Raw genomic sequence first — 18,861 nt, forward strand, 5'->3', positions numbered from 1 at the left:
ATCAGCTGTGCGAACTTGACCCTGATTGAACCGTTTTCTAATTGGCCCTATTTTTGATAAGCTAGTTGTTTCGCCTTTGGGGATATCTTTTTGTCCTTATCTGTTTTACAGTGCCATCTGGTGCTTTCCTCGTAAGTTATTCGAGCTGTCCTTGACTGTTGTTTTGATTAACATTACGGCTGCTGATCTACACGAGGTAGATATCGTGCCAACAGTAACCAAACAGTTATCTGGTGCTGTTGTGATCCAGTGCTAAGGTACTATTGATAAAATACATGTTTCTAATTGATTTAAGTTCCTATTTAATACTTCATAAACAACATTTTCATCGACATTGAGAGGATTGACTTTGTGTCATGTGGTATAGCTTTTTGTCGCTCAAGTTTTGTCAATGTTTATATTTTTGATTCGGCTACGAGAAAAGCTCTTTTTTGTCGCTGACAAGTAGTTTTGGCAAAGTTGACAAATTTTTCAACATTTTGTCACACCCATCGATTTTCTCATCATTTGACTTTTTAGCTGTGTTTTCACAGCGCATATACTGCTAGATAATCACTGAACAAGGGAAAATCAGCAGCCTTGGGCAAATCTTTTTCGAGAGATTCAAGGTGTCGAAGTGATTCCATATACATATTGTTACGATTGTTCCTAAGCTCAAAGTGTACTGTCCAATTTGTTTAATAATACTGATCTGAAGCAAGATCAAAATTCATCAATAAACGATTTGTGATACATTTTCTTTACTATTGGGGATTTTTTTTTATTCTCAACTTTGCAGGTTGCAAACCATTTGAAATTTATACTTGCGACCCTTTGATAAAATGAATTTTCCACAGCTGCTTTAGCGCATAACGTTGCTAAATCCATAAAATAAATTTATAAAACCAGGCTATATCTATAAAACCCTGCGTCCAGACATACCGCCAAATAGCATCGCAGCTCTGAAGCGTGAAGCCAAAATCGATCACATTCGTTAATATTCGATGAAGAGTCTATACAAAAAACATGTATTTCACAGTGTATATTTTCATGCCATGATGGCATTCTATCGAATTTAACTTTTGTTACGTAACGCAAAATATTTTTTCTTCGAAAAACAAATGAGTAATAAACAAGGATTCTTCTTCGTGACTTAACAACCTTTGCGCTTGAACTGGAACAATCAATCGGATATGCCACCGTACAACACACGTTTTGAAAAAAAGACGTATAGACTCACAAGTAAGCTTCATTGCAGGATTATTACTAGAGACAATTGATGCACCATCGCTCCTACACAAATTAAGCTTCTACGTTCCTCGTTAAGCATCGCGGCATCTTAGAATACTGTACCAATCGAGACATAATACGCAATATGGTGCAAATGCCACCATGACCATCATGACGAGGAGATTTAACGAACATGCACAATTATTCGACTATCATCTAAGCGCGACAACATTTAGAAATATATTAAGAAATTAGTACCAAAAAAGGCTCTCGTTACACAAATCGCGGCGGACGGGTAATTTTCGATAAACAACAATTATGCTGGCTTAGAATTTCGCTACTTATTATGTACCACGTAGCCGAAAAGTCTGTCATTGCCAGGGGGTCGGTTCATACGAGCATTGAACCCAAGACGGAATTTGGTTACCACGGACGGACGGACGGAAAATCTTACCAAAGGATTGTCGCAGTAACGTTGCATTCCGTTACTGTGACGACTGCAGTGGCACGCATTTGATGATATTAACATGCGATTCGCAGGTAACGACACGCGATTCGAAGCAACTGGCAAGAAATTCAACTGTAACGCTAGAAACAGGTGTAATACCAATCTAATTCCTTTCAAACCCAATTCGTTTCAAACAAATTGAAGATAGAGTTATTGCAGTTAGCCCTTGTTTCGTCAGAGTTGATCATTGGTCGTAATTTTATGAATAGATAAATCAAAATGCAGCCGAAACTCCTGCAAACAGTACGGATTTTGTTCGCAATTTGTAAAACATGTGTAACATATTAAACATCACATGTTATGTGAAACAGAATTTCACAAAAAAATCACATAAAAACTTATTAAAGCTTAAAGCTTATTCAATAAAATAAGCTATTAGAGGGGGGAGGGGGATCAATCTGTTAAGTAAGTTGGGGGGGCGGGATTCTTTCAACGTTACAGTTTGTTACACTATGGGGGGGGGGCGATGTCGAAGATTTGTAATTTTTGGGTTACGTTATTGATAGATGATGCCTTAGGCGTAAAATGTTTCACCCGTGTTGATTTTTGCAACGTTTTCATACTGCACGGCATGAAATTGAGAAGCCAAACGAAATGTGAACAGATAACAAACAAAGTTATGTAAAATGAATGTAATATAATATAGTATCTAAAATAATAATTACTTACCGAAAACTATATATTTTCTAGAAATGTTTTTTTAAAGATGCCTTTCATGTCTTTAATATTTATTTCAAAATGTAAATAATGCACTAAATTATAAACCATACTTTGCTTTTGCTTTTGCTAAGATGGATATAGAAATACTGAGCTATTGCCCAACATTGTAGTCTTACTTTATGCATTATCGTTTTACTGGAACAATAAGCAAACATAACTCAACGATTCGATCAACATTATGGGAAGCAAACTGTATGTCGAAGTTGCCCGGAAGTACTGTAACGAGCTGAAATCCGTCGTTCTCCGTCGTGCTGGGTCGTTCGCCGTATGGTACGGAAGTCATGCATCAAACATTTACCATTGCCACCAGTGCATCTACCCATCGGTTTCAGGTCCTGCCGTAGCGAACCGTAGCTCAATGAAGTGGCCATTCATTGAACGATTTACTTGAACCCGCTGGGTCAAACACCATGACCGTCAATTCCCCCGGATGCGAACACCAAATAAAGCTTTATTAATTGTAAACCCAGGAGATGCAACACACCAGTTGTTCCGGCGGAGGCGGATACACGACAACAGTTGATTGATGTTTACGGGAAGTCATCATCGATAAATTGCCTCTATCACAAGAGCCATATTTAAAACACACATATTTAGGTTCCTGCAGAGCTTATTGCTATAGAATGACATATTTTAACATATTGTTGTAGTAAACAGGATTTATCTAGGATGATGCACGCAAAGCATTAAAAATAGCATACTATAGGAATAAAATGCTACAAACTCCCCTTTTCAGCACAGTTTGCAAAATTATTGCTCAGAATATTTTGTGCACTCGCATTACAGCACAAACGTTAAAATATTTCATGCAAAAAATGTACGCACCGGGACCGGGACCTTGCCTCGTCAAACCCCTGCTGGCAAATATGAAAACAAGCAAACTTTTCATGGGCGGTTGGAAAACGCGAAATTGGTGTTTACTTTCCGCGTCGATGAGGTCAAATGTTTCTGATTGCTTTTGGGCACAAGCAAAACACGGAACTTGCGCTCGCTCGGCAAACCATTGAAGTAAAAACACCCGCCGGCAGGTATTCACTACGACCGCGGTATTATAATTACACCCGCAACGATTGTTATGGTAGGTTTATTTTACATCCCAACCGGTTTTCGGGTTTCAACCATGCCGTGCCGTCACCGTTGCTGTTAGCTTTTAGTTCATTTGTGGTGATGATCATTTTTCACCAGAATCCATATCCGTTTGCGCTTGCTGCCCGTAGGCAGGGGTGATTTGAGACGCATTCAAGAGAGACCTTAAAGTCTGTGTAAGTTATGTTGGATCTTTATTTAAGCAGGTGGCTGGATTCAACCGTCAGTCAGGTCGTCATTTTGGGGCATTTTTCAAGGACTGGTTTGGTTAGCTTCGATTCTGTTGGTGGTATGCAGTGATAAAACAGTTAAAAGAAACTCATTTCTGCAGGTTCTACAAGATATTATACAGTCTGTTCCCGAAATACGCGGTTCTCGACTTACGTTGGTTTAGAGATACGCTTTTTTTTTTTTAATTTGATAGATCAAATGTCTAATAAGTACATTTTGCTGCAAGAATTGTAAAATACAATTACATTGCTTTTTTGCTCACATTTTTAAACCACTTTAAAGCCATAAGTTTCCAAATTTTCTTCACGAATTGAATTTAATTAATGGTTGAGTTGATATAAATATTAAATTAAATAACAAAGCATCCGTTTTTAACTGTATTTTGGTTGAGAAATGTGAATAAATGCGGATCCCTCGAAAACGCATTAACCGCGTATCTTGGGAGCAGGCGGCACCGGATGACAGAAAGTCAAGCCTTTGCTTATAGAGGAACATGAATATTTATCGATATTTTGTTTATAAAGTACTAAAAGAAACATAAATCATTTATAAACATGCATTTTAGCATTATCAACTTGGGAATGGATTACAACTGCGCCAAATAACTGTTTGTTCACGCTGTTTTGTCAAATTTTGTCACTTACAGTGGCCGGCAATATAAAGTGGCCACTACTTACAATGTTACATTTTTTACATTTTTTCCGTGAAAAATGAAGTTATTGTACTGCTTTATTTTTTGAAACATTGCTCGTGATATGCTTAAGAATGCGCAGTACCATAGCATGGCAAAAATGAGAAGTTTGCTTCAAGAAAAAATATTTTTTCCAAAATTGATCAAAATCACTGTGCCAAAATAAAGTGCCCACTTTATGTATTCTACAGAAAATATTTTTTTTCAATTTTTTTCAATCAAAACGAATAAAACTTCTTTAATGGCTCCCACTTAGACTTAACTTTAATCCTATCGAGATTTCATGTGCAAATTTTGATGCAAATGCGGTGAGAATGACGTGATTAGGAAAAACAAAATATGTTAAAGCTCTGAAATACTCCTAGGAAGAACAAATGCCAAATACGTGCAAATAAAACAAAATAAATTATGTCAAAGGTCCTCGAACATGTAAAGAATGCGAGAGGAACGCATATAAATTATAAGTTTGCTGTTATATTTGTTCAGAAAAATATTTTCTATAGAATACATAAAGTGGGCACTTTATTTTGGCACAGTGATTTTGATCAATTTTGGAAAAAATATTTTTTCTTGAAGCAAACTTCTCATTTTTGCCATGCTATGGTACTGCGCATTCTTAAGCATATCACGAGCAATGTTTCAAAAAATAAAGCAGTACAATAACTTCATTTTTCACGGAAAAAATGTAAAAAATGTAACATTGTAAGTAGTGGCCACTTTATATTGCCGGCCACTGTATGTGTATTATCTGGCTTCTCCAGGTAACGAAAAATGGTCAAAAGTTCACTTGTTGAATAATTTGTGAGCATTTTGTCGCTCACGAGGCCTCGCGCCTATTTAAATCAGGATAACGATGAATTGCCAAATGGTGGTATTAAACTGTGAGCGGATTCATACACTTTTGCAGTAATATGACATATGACAGCATAGTTTTTAAAAGGGGTTGTCCCGTGGTCGTCTACTCGCACGACCTAGCAACGTGTCCGTCGTGGGTTCAAATCTAAAATAGACAGCCCTCGCGGAGCAAGGACTAGACTATCCGGCTGCATGGTACTTAATTAGTCTCGAAAGCTTGTATAGGTTTGTATTACCGCATAGGTCGTAAAACTAAGAAGAAGAATACGATAGTTTTCGAAAGAATATTTAATATTAGCATGAAAAATATATGTTTACACAAATATAACTTGTTATCGATATGGTGGTTGATATGGTTTATTGTTTTCTGTGATTCAAAATGAGTTCTCACATATGAACTTTAATTAGTAAGAGAATGGCAGTGTGGTCATACCTCGTTTTGAGTTTGATAAGACGTTAAAAGGTTATTAGCTGGAACTAATAAATTAATTAGCTATTAGCTATTTATAAGAAATTAGCTGAAACTAACTAAACTAATAAATCAATCAACGCTTACTGATTGTAAATCTTATACATTTCTTGTTAGTCGAAGCAACACGCAGCTGGATTAATGAGTCGCATTTTTAATAAGACGGTTGTATGCCTTTAAATATAGAACGTTTTACAAGGGCTGATCTGTGAGCCATTTTGTTCCGTACGGTATGCCTCAGCTCAGCATTTCCTCGTGTGACACAATTGATATGTTAAATAACCCCTTTGCTTCTGACATTCGCCAACAGTTTAATTACTGCATATCAAACTTAATTGCCGTAATAGGCTGAGCTTGTACACGTGTATGCAAAGGTCACCTTCTTGAGCTTCCGTCTAAAACGTTGCTGCTGCACCTGCAAACAGTCAGTCAGTCTAGAACCTGCGTATTGCATCAATCATGTTGGCCGCTGAGACCGTTGACTTTTTCCGTGTTCAATCAATCTGCCTGAGAGCTATTGGCATTGCTCGAACCGATTCGTTCCGTGGGAGAGTTCTGTTCGCGGTTAGTTTCTTCACCGTGCTTGTCATGATGCTGGGCACGGTGATGTTTGCCTTCAAACACATCGACCAAATTATGCTGCTATGCGATTGTCTGGGGCCCACCTTCACCGCCTACCTGGGGCTGGTGCGGCAGTACAATCTACTCCTGCATCGGTCCGAGCTGTGGAGTATCGTGGACGAGTTTGCGGCATTGAAGGATTCGCTCCAGTCGAGCGAAATCAGGATCGTGCAAAAGTACAACCGCATCGACCGGTTCCTCGCGTGGGCTTATTTGATTACGGCCATGTCAACGGGAGTGCTATTCGTGGGAGTAGCGCTAGTGCTGGTTTTCCTGTCGGAGAAATCGGACTGGAAACTACCGCTGCTGATGGAGTAGGTTGCCTGGGGAGATTCCCAAGTCCAAGTGCTCTCCACTCTCTTACTACCCAGCTGTCTTTATCTTCTCTTTCCTCGTCCGTAGCTTCCCATTTGATGTGAAACATCCGGTGACCTTTACAATTTTCTTTGTCTGGTGCAGTGTGGCCATATTTTGGGTCGTGCTGGATTGTGTGGCGTGTGATTCCACGTTCGGTACCTTTTCCTCCTGCCTGGTGGCCCACTTCGTCATCATCCAAGAGCGTTTCGAGGGGCTTCGCTTTGACGATGGTAACCGGGAGCTGAAGAAACTCATCGAACACCACAAGTACATACTACGTATCTCCGATCGTGTCATCAATGCGTACAAAAATGTCATTCTGAATCAATTGCTCATCTCATCGGTACTGCTCTGTATGCTTGCCTTTCAGCTAGTCATATCGGTGGGTACGAACATTATGGTGGTATATGTGGCGTACGGGATGGCCATTACCATACAGGTTACCTACTACTGCTACTATGGATCACAGCTCTACTACGAGGTGCACACATATCCAACCAATCTGTGGGAAAACTAGACAAACTAAATCCCCTTCTTTGCTGTGGTCAATTTCATTTCTAGAGTACACAGGTGCATGATGCTGTCTTCAAAAGCAAATGGTATGATGCGAGTGTTGCCACCCAAAAAATGTTGATCAACTGTATGATGAGAGCGATGAAACCGGTGAACGCAAAGTCGGGCTTTACGCAAGCATCTTTGCCCACGCTGAATGTGGTATGGTGGCAATACGTAATTAAAAACGATTTTGAGTAAGTGACCTTTTGTGGTTGGTGTTATCTCTTTTCAGATTTTAAATTCAGCTGGATCGTACGTAGCTCTACTGATGTCTCTAATGGAGTAAAAGATTGTTTCAATTATTAAAGCAAAAACAACACTTAATAATCTTAAACGTGAAATAGATGATGTTGGATCTAGCTGCACAAGAAACACTAACTATTCTAATGGAACTATCCAAAATCAATGTTTAACTTAGTTTGCTATCAATAATTGCGAACATAGATGCAATTCTATTTGTCTAAAGTCTAAACTGCTCTGCTATGAAATCTACACAATATTTATGTTACTCTGTTACCATTTCACCACACGCTATCCACTTCCATCGTCTATTGACTTTTTTGCTGTTTAAATGTTGTAGAGTATAGAAAAAGCAATGGAAATTTTATTCTGCGTTTCAACTAAACCCAAGTAATTCTGCTTTGTAACTGTCCCGCCGTCACCATTGCATGTTCGAACGAAAAATTCAAAAATCTCCGCATGTATCACCTACATTCCTCGCGTGTCCCACTGTTGTGTTCCCTTTTTATCATTGCATTGTTCTAACGAAATCTCAGGAAATATCAGTACAGTACAGTAAAGCTTAATAACTATATTTGCACATGTATGCTCAAATAAAATAATACACAGTACGGATACTCCCTCGAAGTCTTTCTTACACGGCGGCTCACAGGATCTGTTGACGTGGACGGCAACAGTGCACGCGTATGTGTGTATATATAGTGACACTATGTTTCGTATGTAGCAAATGAAATAAATAAAATAAATGGTCGTACAAACCATCATCATTGTGTATTGTGCTGGAAAATACATCGAACAGAAATCGAACCTCTTGCTTGATTGGAATGTTTATGGAATAGATACCTATGTTGTTTTTTTTTTTAATATACCCTTTGCACACGACATCATTATTGATGTCGCCATTCAAGCAATGGATTGTAACGGTCACCTTTGTGGTAACGCTCGACGGCAATTAATATGCAGTCGTGTCGCTGATCTGTTGCTCTCTTTACGTTGTATGATGATATGATATATGTGGTGAATTGTTACCACCGTACACTTATCACAAAGTTTGGTGAAATTTGTGTTGTTATAAGATTGTAAAGAATGAAACATTACACAATTGCAATTACAAGTCAACATTGGGGTGTTTTACGATACTAGCCAGCTTTTTGTATGGAGTTTAACTCTTGGCGGCGGAAATCCTGGCAACACCTCATATAGACTTCACAGGAATCACAAAGAACATTTATAGGGATCATTGTTATCCATTGAAAGAGAAATAAACAACAAATTGTGTAAAATAAAAGCTACATAACGATTACCTTAAAGTAATCTAATAATTTATTCTAAATCATATATAAATTGAAAAGTCTGCAATAATAACCAGAGCTATAAAGATAAAGAACAAGAAAATAAAATTAAAAATGAAACAGAAGTGGATGAAAATATTCAGAGAAAATGAACCGGAATAGCCAAACAGACGCATCTAACCATGTGGTGACGCATCAACCACAATCTATAACAATCTTGATGTATGCTGCGATACAATAAAAAGCGTTTATTTTGAAAATAATCAAATGAAATTTTATAAAGTTAAAGTGTAGTAATCCAATCAAATGTGTCAGTAATCGTTTGCCAAAAATAAGTATCGTTTAACACGTATTCATTTGAACCAGGTTTAAGTTCTGGCAATGACAGTGTTGGTGAAACGGATCTGCACCTGCGACGTTGCCATGTTGGTGTTACCGCGGGTAAAATCGGTCAAACTTCTCACAGCGGTTGGCATGCGGCGATCAAACGGATAACCCATCGGGCGTCGGTCAGGGTACAGCTGGTCGCGCAGTCCACAGAACGAGTGCGAATCGTTGCAGTTAACATTCCTGGCAAGAGAGAAGTTCAAAATGATTACTACCTAAGCAGATACAAAACAACAACCACAATTTCATACTCATCAAACTCCTGGTTGACCGTATCGTCAGCGTAGTTGGAGATCATGGCGAATAGATCAAACTGCATGCCTTCGGGAGTGCCCTTCGGAATCAGCAGATGGTGCGGCCAGCCGCAGTTGCAGAAGCGGAACTGTTCCGTGCTTGGCTCGTTGATGTTAGACAGCGCGACTTGACGGAAGGTTCGCTCGTACGGAATGGTTACACTGGATTGTTCCGAGCGGCGGACGATGTTATTCGTACCAGGGTTTACTGCAAAACAAATAAACAATAGAGTGCTTCTGGTGTTATTGCAAGTATAGACTATTGAATATACTTACGGTTAACGGTGAACTTGTCCAGCTCAATCATCAACAGGCGTTGCTCATCCATTGTCAGACCAGTGTTGCGTTCATCCACCTTCGGGCCAATAAAGATACGGCATGTTCCACGGCGTGTAGCTCCGCTAGTGTTGTTCACCGTCAGTCTGAAGGTGAACGGTGCGTGCTGCAAATGCGTAAACGATGCAAACACGTTTCCTTCCGGTCCGAAGTCGAGTCCCGTAGCGAGATCAACCTGCGATCGTTGCCAGTACGTCAGCAGCACATTGGCCGGTGCATTGGCACGGTTCAGCTGCACTCCAAGCGATTGGATTTGGATGCCATTGTAGTTCAGCTGATTAGCATTGTACGGCTGCAGCGTGCGCTTGTAGCGATGGAACATATTGTCCACCTGGGCGTGCAGACGGTAGAACGATGGGTCACGCATAGCGGTCTGGAACTCGCCCACCACACCGTATCCCTCCAGGAAGCGATTATCTGGGTCATGGCTGTATGCGATGATGTTGTGCAAGTTTCCGTGATAGTTTCCATAGAACTGGCTGTTCACCGACAGTGCCGACGGTTCCATGATGTTACCCAGCACATCGATACCGGTGCGCTCGTCCAGAGGAATACGATTACCACCGGGCTACATACAAGGTAAATCATTATTTTATCGAGCGATTTTATTGTTGACTAATCTACTTACGCCCACGACGTATCCACCGTCAATGCTTTCGGCAATGCGAGATTCCGAGCGTTCAAGATCGCTCACCGTAAAGGTAACACTATCATCCACGCGATTGATATCCTGAGAGCGGTATAAAATCATCAATGAACATATGATCCGTGGATCATGGTTTTAAGTACTAACCCTCAAAACAGTATTCTGTGGACGCGGTGGGAACGCCCGGTTATTCAAGCTGCGAATAATCTTCGGGAAGTATCCTTCCGGCAAAGGCTCACGCAGGTTCGTCAGTGGTCGTACACGAGCGAGACGATTGCAGAAGCGCTCCACATTGTAGCGAGCAATCAACTGCTGGTGCATGTAGTAGAACAGCTCACCACGGCGGTCCTTGTTGACGACACGGTCGGGACCCTCGCCCGGATACACCAGATGCCAATGCCAATGGTGCAGGTTCACACCGATGTCCTCGCGGAAGTAGGCCAAACGCTGCTCATCCTCCCGATCGGAGGCAGTATAGTTCATCGGAATATCAATAGTCATCTAAATCGATGTACAGAAAACGATACAGTGTTAGGTCCGATTGTGCAACATCTCTACCCTCTACTCTACTTACTCTGTTCTCGGCCTGTACGATGGCACCCTCCTCACGGAGCTTAGGAAACACGCTCGGATCAACGAACGAGTCCGGGAACAGCTCCAGGAACGAGGGAATGTTCAGATCCTTCGTATCCGGACGGTGCTGAATCGCAACGGATAGCGCGTACTGGAACAGGATCGGATTCAGTCGATCACGCGAGTAAGCCGCCACGCTCATCAGCGTCTCAACGTCCGGCTGGTTCATAAACAGATTGATAAGATCGCCCGCAATTTGACGGTGCTTTGGGTTGAACAGCGAAAAGCCTCCCCGGCGCGGTACGGCCTCCGCGAAGGAAATGGCCGGCGGCGACACATTCCTTACGGGAATGCGCGTATCGGCATCGTTTCCGAAGCGGCTCTGCAGTGAGGCGCCGATCGGACGGTACCGCTCAGTCAGGAAGTTTTCCGGTAGATCGACCACGGTTTTGCCATTGTCCTTTGGGTAGAACGTTGGCTCCAGTGGGCGCTGCAGCAGGGCCAGAAGCTTCTTGTTGTCCGACATCGTTGCTAGTATTGGTGGCTAAACACTTTTTGACACTGCACGACACACTGTTAAGAACAAGCACTCACTCTATTCGGTTGATCTCGTCAAACTGTTGATGATTGTGACGATCTGCAGCGTCTTATATACGAGTTAGATTGCGCTCAAACCACAAACTAGCCTAAATATAACGATAATTTAGATGGATATTTTTCGGACGACAACCACCACTATCGCTCCGCGGTTCGGGTCGACCAAAATTATCAAGATTTTCTTTTTCGTGTGTGTGTGTTAAGGTTCATGACAATGTAGCAACAGAAACAACATATTTTGTCAAGCATTGGAAGCGTTGTGGGATCCAAAGAAGTGATAAGCAAGTTCAAAGAAAGATTTAACATGTAAAAGAAGAAGCAACATCAGCTCCGAAGATGATATATCAGACGATAGCAATTGCATAAACACTGCGAGATTTTTTAAGCTATTTTCTTCCATATTTTCTTGGGAGAGGCTTTCATTTTAAGATTTCTTAAATTACTATACTCATGATGGTCGATTTGTTTTCATTAAATGTATTATTTAAATATGTAACTGAACACACTCCAGATTCTGATTTGCACGATGGTAAATAATAACGAAACAAAAGCTTGCGTATCACGCAATTTAACCACTACGTTCGGTTAATGACCTAGACGTAAGATAAAAGGCCTGCTTGTACTAGTTGGAAAAAATGTATCTATGCTTATTCGAAAATAAAAAAATGTTAAAATGTTCCAATGAGCGACTTCTTAAATAAATATTCTTTGAATTGATTGTGACAATTGATGCTGACAAAAGTGTTTTTAGGCAAATGTTTATTTTTTTCTTTTAATTATAAGAACATCGTCGATCATGTTTATGTGGGCCGGTCCCGTGGTACAGTCGTCATCTCGAACAACTCAATAACATACCCGTTATAGGTTTAAGCCTAGGATGGTCCTTCCCATCGTAGCAAGGATTGACTATCGGGCTGCGTGGTAATGAATTAAGTCTAATCGAACTACGTCCAATCTTGAAGGAGCCTTTGACGTGTGTGTATTAAAAGAGATAGGATATCCGTATTTGATCTAGCCCTGCCTTGTTAGTCTCAAACGTAAGTGCCTAAATCAGAGGTGTCAAACTGTTGGCCCGTAGGCCAAATGTGGCCCGCGACTTTCGGTGTGGACCGCGACCGCTTGAGCCAACATTTATTTTACATTTCAGCTTCTACCGTACATGTCAGTCAATTCCTTACACCTGAAATATAAAGCAAATATTTCACTTAACAACATGCCCGTCATGGGTTCAAGCCTCGAATGGACCGTGCCCCCATATGTGAGACTGATTATCCTGCTTCGTGTAATCAATAAGTCACTGAAAGCCATGCTTTGGCCGACAACGACTGTTGTGCCATTGAAGAAAAAGAGCAACTTCGCAGGTTTCTCTACTAGCTGTCAGACCGTGCAACGGTATAAAACCTTGTCGGTGTTTCTTCCTACTTTATCTCTATGCATAAAAGATAAGAAATCCAAAAACTGTTCGAGTTATACAAAAAACCTCAAAAATGGTTAAACAATCAATGATAATTCTGTAGTCTTTCCGATGCGTAAAATGCTGTAGCATATATTTCATGAACAATTGTTTAAAGAAACAACTCTCGTTTAGGCTGCAAACTCTTACAAAATTTTGAATGTCCAGAAGTCTAAACTCTTAACAACTTGTATGCGAGTTTGGAACATCTTTTTTTATTAATCAATCACGGTACTCGGTAACCAAAGAGTAACCAAAGAGCACTTTCTATTATAGAAATACATGGACAAATTAACATAATCGCTCCACCAACTGGAACGAAAAACGCAAGCTTTTACACTTTTTTGTCATATTGTTTTGGGAAAGGTCGGGCTCATCTTTACCAGTGGTTGCAGCTTAGAACATTATACTTTTCCAAAACGTTTCAATATCAGATGCAATCAGATGCCAGTACAAACACGTGTTAATTTGATAAGATATTACCAGTGATCTCAAGTTTTCCAGAAGGCAGCTTACCAAGACCAAAGCGAAAATATAAACCACAAGTGGGCTTATGAATCTGATTTTGGTCGCCATAATGAATAAGGATTTCAATGAAAATTGACCGCAAGGGAGTAACGGTTACTATGGACTTGTATGACACTTAGTTAATTCCTCGACTGTCAACTGAAGATTTGTCTAAGGCTCGACTGGACTGGACGATCCGAACTGTAGTAATTTATGGACCTTGGACGACATCAAGATTTCTCTGTTTCTAACGTACGTAAATGATGTTCACAACCAATATCAGCTCAAAATTAATGATTTTAGTTATGATAATGAATAATGACACTAATATCAACATAAAATTTACTGTTCTGTATTTGATAAACGAGTTTTTGCCATTATTGTTACGTACTAAATCTTGTTACTGGACACAAAACTATTCAAATGTCGGAAATATCAGAAACCTATTGAAAATTTAAAAAAATCATCTGCAGTTTATTTTTCGTTTTTTTACATCAAAGTTTAATGTATTGTAACGTAACTGTAATCCCAAATAAAATGAAAAAAAACTGCTAATTTTCTTCTAATTCTTTTTTTTCTAATCTAATCTAATTTTTTTTATCATTCAACATTTAACATTTAACAGTAGCATTATAGCGCGCGGGATTAAATGAGTTTGACATCGCTGGCCTAAATTATAATCGTTATTTACATACATTCAGTCTTCCTTATGACAATCTCCATTTTGCTGTGCTTGTTTTGCATGTCAGGTATGTTTGATTAGTAGTAGTAGTAATTAGTAGTAGTATTGCATTTAATAGTAATTGTAGTTTTAATATTAATCATTATTTCTTTGGCGAAACGATAAACCAGAGCTCTGCTAAACTCTTTTCAGTTTGTTTCATGTAAGAGTGGAATAATCTGTTAACATGTAGTTTGAAATTGCAATATCACTTCTCTTGTCAGGCTATTGGACGTGGACCCGGTCTAGTAGAGTCGGTTCAATTTCAGCGCAATAGAAATATCGAACACGAAATCTGTATCAAACTAGAGCTGAGATCGCCAGTCGAGAATAAGATATTTAAATTTGATTCTAAATTTAGCGTTATGAACTTTATAAGTTATTTCTGAATGATAAAAAAGGTAGTTATGACTAACGAATCAGTTAATGGAGCCCTTTCCGTTTGAAGCTCGTAGGCTGAAATTTCAGCCTGTCAGCTGTTTGCATTGTATAGCAGTTTTCGAGCAGCTATCTAATTGAGTATAATATACAGGTGGGCTTATCCCAAGGTGTATGAATTTAGAAGGCTGATTTTTATCGCTTCTGCTTCTGAATGAAGATTGTAGGAGTGTTTTGAGTATTCGTCAAGCCTCCAGAAAGCTCGTTGGAGCAAAAGTTTTCACTCGTTCTGTCAAAAAGTGATATTCAAATTTGGTTATAAAAAATGCTATGAGACCACCTGGACTACATACACTTTGATTCCAGATTCGATCACCTGATTTCTTTAATGCACCTTGGGATAAATGTAAACAAACCCGTGTTTTCGAGCAGATACTCGAATCTAATTCTAGCTTTTGGGCTAAAATTTTCTAGACTGAAAATCGCAGGCTAGTTTTTTGTGTGGTTTTGTATGGATTGTTTACATGATTTCACCCTCCAACTGTCAAACTCCATACAAAAAACTAACTAGAATCGTGAAGGCCCCCAATATTGAAACATCATTAACTGGTACGCCAAACCATAAAATTAGGCAAATATTCATGTTTGAGCTTTCTGCGTGTCCCACCACAAATTGTTCTTATTTGCTCTTCTAAATCACTTTCATATCATTTCATTCATTTCATTTCATTTCATTTATTAATTCAATATCCGCCATCATGGTTAAATAAAACAGACTTAAAACTAATTAAACCCTAGCAAATAAACAAAATAATTCATGAAAAACTAAGCCTAACTAAACTAGTCTTGACTTAGCAAAAAAATTAAAGAAAAAAAAAACGTAGGTAGAGCGTAGAGACTATCATAAACTTAACGAAAACTTAGAAGAAAAATTAAAGAGAATTAGAAGAAAAAATACGGTTACGGAAAGAGTTAAGAGAGGAGTCGAAATCAAAGAGATGGTAAAAGTGGTTAAACAACCTGAAACTGGATAGAACAGGATCATTGAAAGTATAAAGAGTATGACGTGTTTCAATTGACAGAGGATCAAGAGGACGAAGAGAACGAGAGAGAACATACAACGAGATGGACGAGAGTAAATCAGGAGCATCAATATCAGAAAGTTCCATGGTTTAGCCGTTAACTGAACGGCTTTGTATCATGATCGTCTTAGGCATGGAATTCAGAATGTTAAGTTCAATCAGATTGGACTAATTTTGAAGACCTGCATTTTTAACAATAAATTAAGGCTGATCGAAGCAAAACGACCTGTCCATTTTTAATGCTATTTTTCTTTCTGTATAGATATTTCTGCTTAAATATGCATTATAAACAATTTGAGATACATATTTCAATTGCATGCTTGTCAAAAGTTTATTCATAAATCGTTATATTTTGTTCGTTCATTACATCGTTTTCCGTGTTTTTTATTAGTTTGTGGGACGATCGATAATAGTATTCATGAAACGTAAGGTCACAGTCGCCAATCGCATGTTTTTGTACGGTGCAACGAAATCTGCCACTGATCTAACACCGTTTGATGCTCTTCTATCGAATGGAAAGCCCATCGCACGACGGCTAGGGTAAACGCGATCCCGCAGTCCGCAGAACGCATAAGAATCATCGCACCCAGCATTCCTGTTGGTGGTCGAAAGAGAAAGCATTATAATATCATAGCAACGGGTGGTCGGCACAATCTGTATGCCACTTACTCATCGTAGTTAACGTTAGCGTTATCGTCTTCAAACCGCGAGACCATTGCAAACAAGTCAAACTCGACGCCGTTCGCATTCCCTTTCGGCAGTAGCATATGTGCCGGCCAACCGCAACCACAGAATCGCGATTGTGCATTGCCTGCGTTAGCCTGCTCCACGTTACCAAAGGTCCGCTCGAACGGAATCGTAACGCTCGAGTTGGACGACTGCCGTACGATGTTGTTCATGCCGGGGCGCACTGAAAGCAACAAATTCGTTATTGGTTTAAGCCGGTCAGCATATAATGTCCCACGGATTCATACAATTTACACGGAAGCTGTCCAGCTCGATGGCCAGCAGACGACGATCCTCAAAAGACAAAGGGCGACCCTGTTCGTTTTGGCGCGGCAAGAGAAAAGATCCGTACCGTGTCTTGTCTGTTTGAGCGAGCAGTCGAATTGATGCGAAGCCGATAAACGAATGGAGCACACTGAAGATGCGTGAAGCTAACGAAGGCACTGCCCGCTGCAGAAAAGTCTATTCCAGCACGCAGATCAACTTGCGAGCGCTGCCAAAAGGTTACAAAACTGTTGACAGCGCCACCAGCGCGATCGAGCTGCGTTTCAAGCGCTTCCAGCGTTACGTTGCTATTAGAAAGTTCGGCCATGGTGTACGGAGCGAGACGAGCTTTGTTCCGGAGGAAAATATTGTCGATGAACTTGTGCCAGCGATAAAAGATCGGATCCCGCATAGCGGTTGCTACACTTCCCATCACTCCGGACGATTCCAGATACGTTCCGCGTGGATCGTGAATGAAAGCCAGCAGCACATGTCCCATATTGTGCACATCACCGTACAAATTGCGATTGATCGAGATGGCCGATCGTTCGAGAATGTTACCCAACACGTCTATACCTCTTGTTTCGTCCAGAGGCACTCTTACACCGTCATCCTGCAAAAATCAATGCAGGATCGCAATCAGAACATCAAACAATCCCATCCCACCCAGTACATACACTAACTGCAAATCCAGCATCGATCGCCTCTAGTACGCGGGGAAGCCACGATTCGATATCAGCTATTCTAACCTCTAATCGGTCGGCGCTGCGTGCAACGTCACTGATCGTCATCCCGGGATATCGGGGGCAGAAGGTGCGATTGTTGGATGTACGCAACAACTTAGGGTAGTAGGCTTCGCGCACCGGTTCGCGCAGATTAGCTAAGGGTTCGATTCGTCCCAGTCCTTGCGCATAACGATCAATCTGATAGCGGGCGAGCAACTGCTGGTGCATGTAGTAGAACAGCTCGCCCCGTCGATCCTTCCGCACAACATTCGGTGGCCCAGAAGCGGGATAGACCAAATGCCAGTGCCAGTGGTGCAGATTTACTCCAATATCCTCTCGGAAGAATGCCATTCGCTGCTCAGGCTCTGCATCCGTAGCGGTATAGTTCATTGGAATGGGAATCGGCATCTGTCCAAGAGTGTTGAGGTATGGAAACACTATCCCCTTACAACAGTTAAACACACCCAATACTTACCCGGTTCTCATCCAGCACGATTGATCCTTCTTCCATCATCCTTACCTGGGCAGCCGGATCAATGAACTGATCTGGAAACAGGTGTAACAACGACGGTACGGACACGCTCTTCGTGTCCGGACGGTGCAGCAACGCCACGGACAGTGCGTACTGGAACAATGGTGCATTTAGACGATCGCGAGCGTAAGCGGCCACATCGACGAGCCTATCCGCATTCGGTTGATCCAAGAACAGCTTGGTCAGCTTTCCTGCCGCTTTCCGATGTTCCGGATTGAATAGGGAGAACGAGTCCCGGCGTTTAATCCACGTGGCGAACGTAAGATCCGGAAGCTCGTCCAAATCTTTGATGGTCACCACCGTTGGCGGCACGCCCGTGTCATTGCTGACTTGCGACGAGGCAGATGAATTGGGTCCAAAGCGATTGGCCAAATTTTGCCCAATCGGACTATAGCGCGAGGTAAGGAAGCGCTCCGGAAGATCGTAGAAAAGTGTGCCATCGTTCTTGGGAAGAAACAGTGGCTCCAGCGGGTGTTGCAGAAGTCCGTGAAATTTCTGTGTTAAAGTGGCCATACTTTACACTTTGAAAGATTGAATATGATGCGAATTAGGCTTTCCACTAAGAATGATACGAATCTATTTCGCAAACGGAGTATATATACTAAACAAGGATGGTATTTGATGCATTTGCGTACAGCGATCTGTGCATGTCTGTGTATGTTTGGCGGCATTGATAGATATGTACCGAAACATGCAATAAAAACCGCAGAATTTTTTGGTAAGGTAACAATGACCTCCTAAAATCAAGCGTTTAGTTGACCTTGAGCCAGCTGCGTTTTACACTACTGTCTGCACTGTTATTATAGG

At 40.8% G+C, this 18,861-nt stretch overlaps 2 protein-coding genes across 2 annotated transcripts; one reads left to right on the plus strand and one right to left on the minus strand.

Moving 5' to 3' along the window:
* The first annotated feature begins 6,228 nt into the window (after positions 1–6,228).
* Positions 6,229–7,651, plus strand: LOC120895833 (odorant receptor 47a-like). The gene is made up of 4 exons (XM_040299509.1): positions 6,229–6,704; positions 6,793–7,228; positions 7,309–7,461; positions 7,535–7,651. The coding sequence occupies exons 1-4, from the start codon at positions 6,229–6,231 to the stop codon at positions 7,586–7,588; spliced, it is 1,119 nt and encodes a 372-aa protein (XP_040155443.1). The 3' UTR covers positions 7,589–7,651.
* A 1,551-nt stretch (positions 7,652–9,202) lies between these two features.
* Positions 9,203–18,606, minus strand: LOC120893925. Its single transcript, XM_040296161.1, is given in 13 exon segments — positions 9,203–9,404; positions 9,473–9,722; positions 9,791–10,418; positions 10,479–10,580; positions 10,644–10,997; positions 11,071–11,613; positions 13,089–13,093; positions 16,209–16,402; positions 16,477–16,717; positions 16,782–16,875; positions 16,877–17,410; positions 17,475–17,930; positions 17,998–18,606. Coding segments are annotated over 13 exon segments (4,173 nt in total). The 5' UTR covers positions 18,568–18,606.
* Between the last annotated feature and the right edge of the window lie 255 nt (positions 18,607–18,861).

This window comes from Anopheles arabiensis, chromosome 2, assembly GCF_016920715.1.
Source record: "Anopheles arabiensis isolate DONGOLA chromosome 2, AaraD3, whole genome shotgun sequence".
NCBI lineage: Eukaryota > Metazoa > Arthropoda > Insecta > Diptera > Culicidae > Anopheles > Anopheles arabiensis.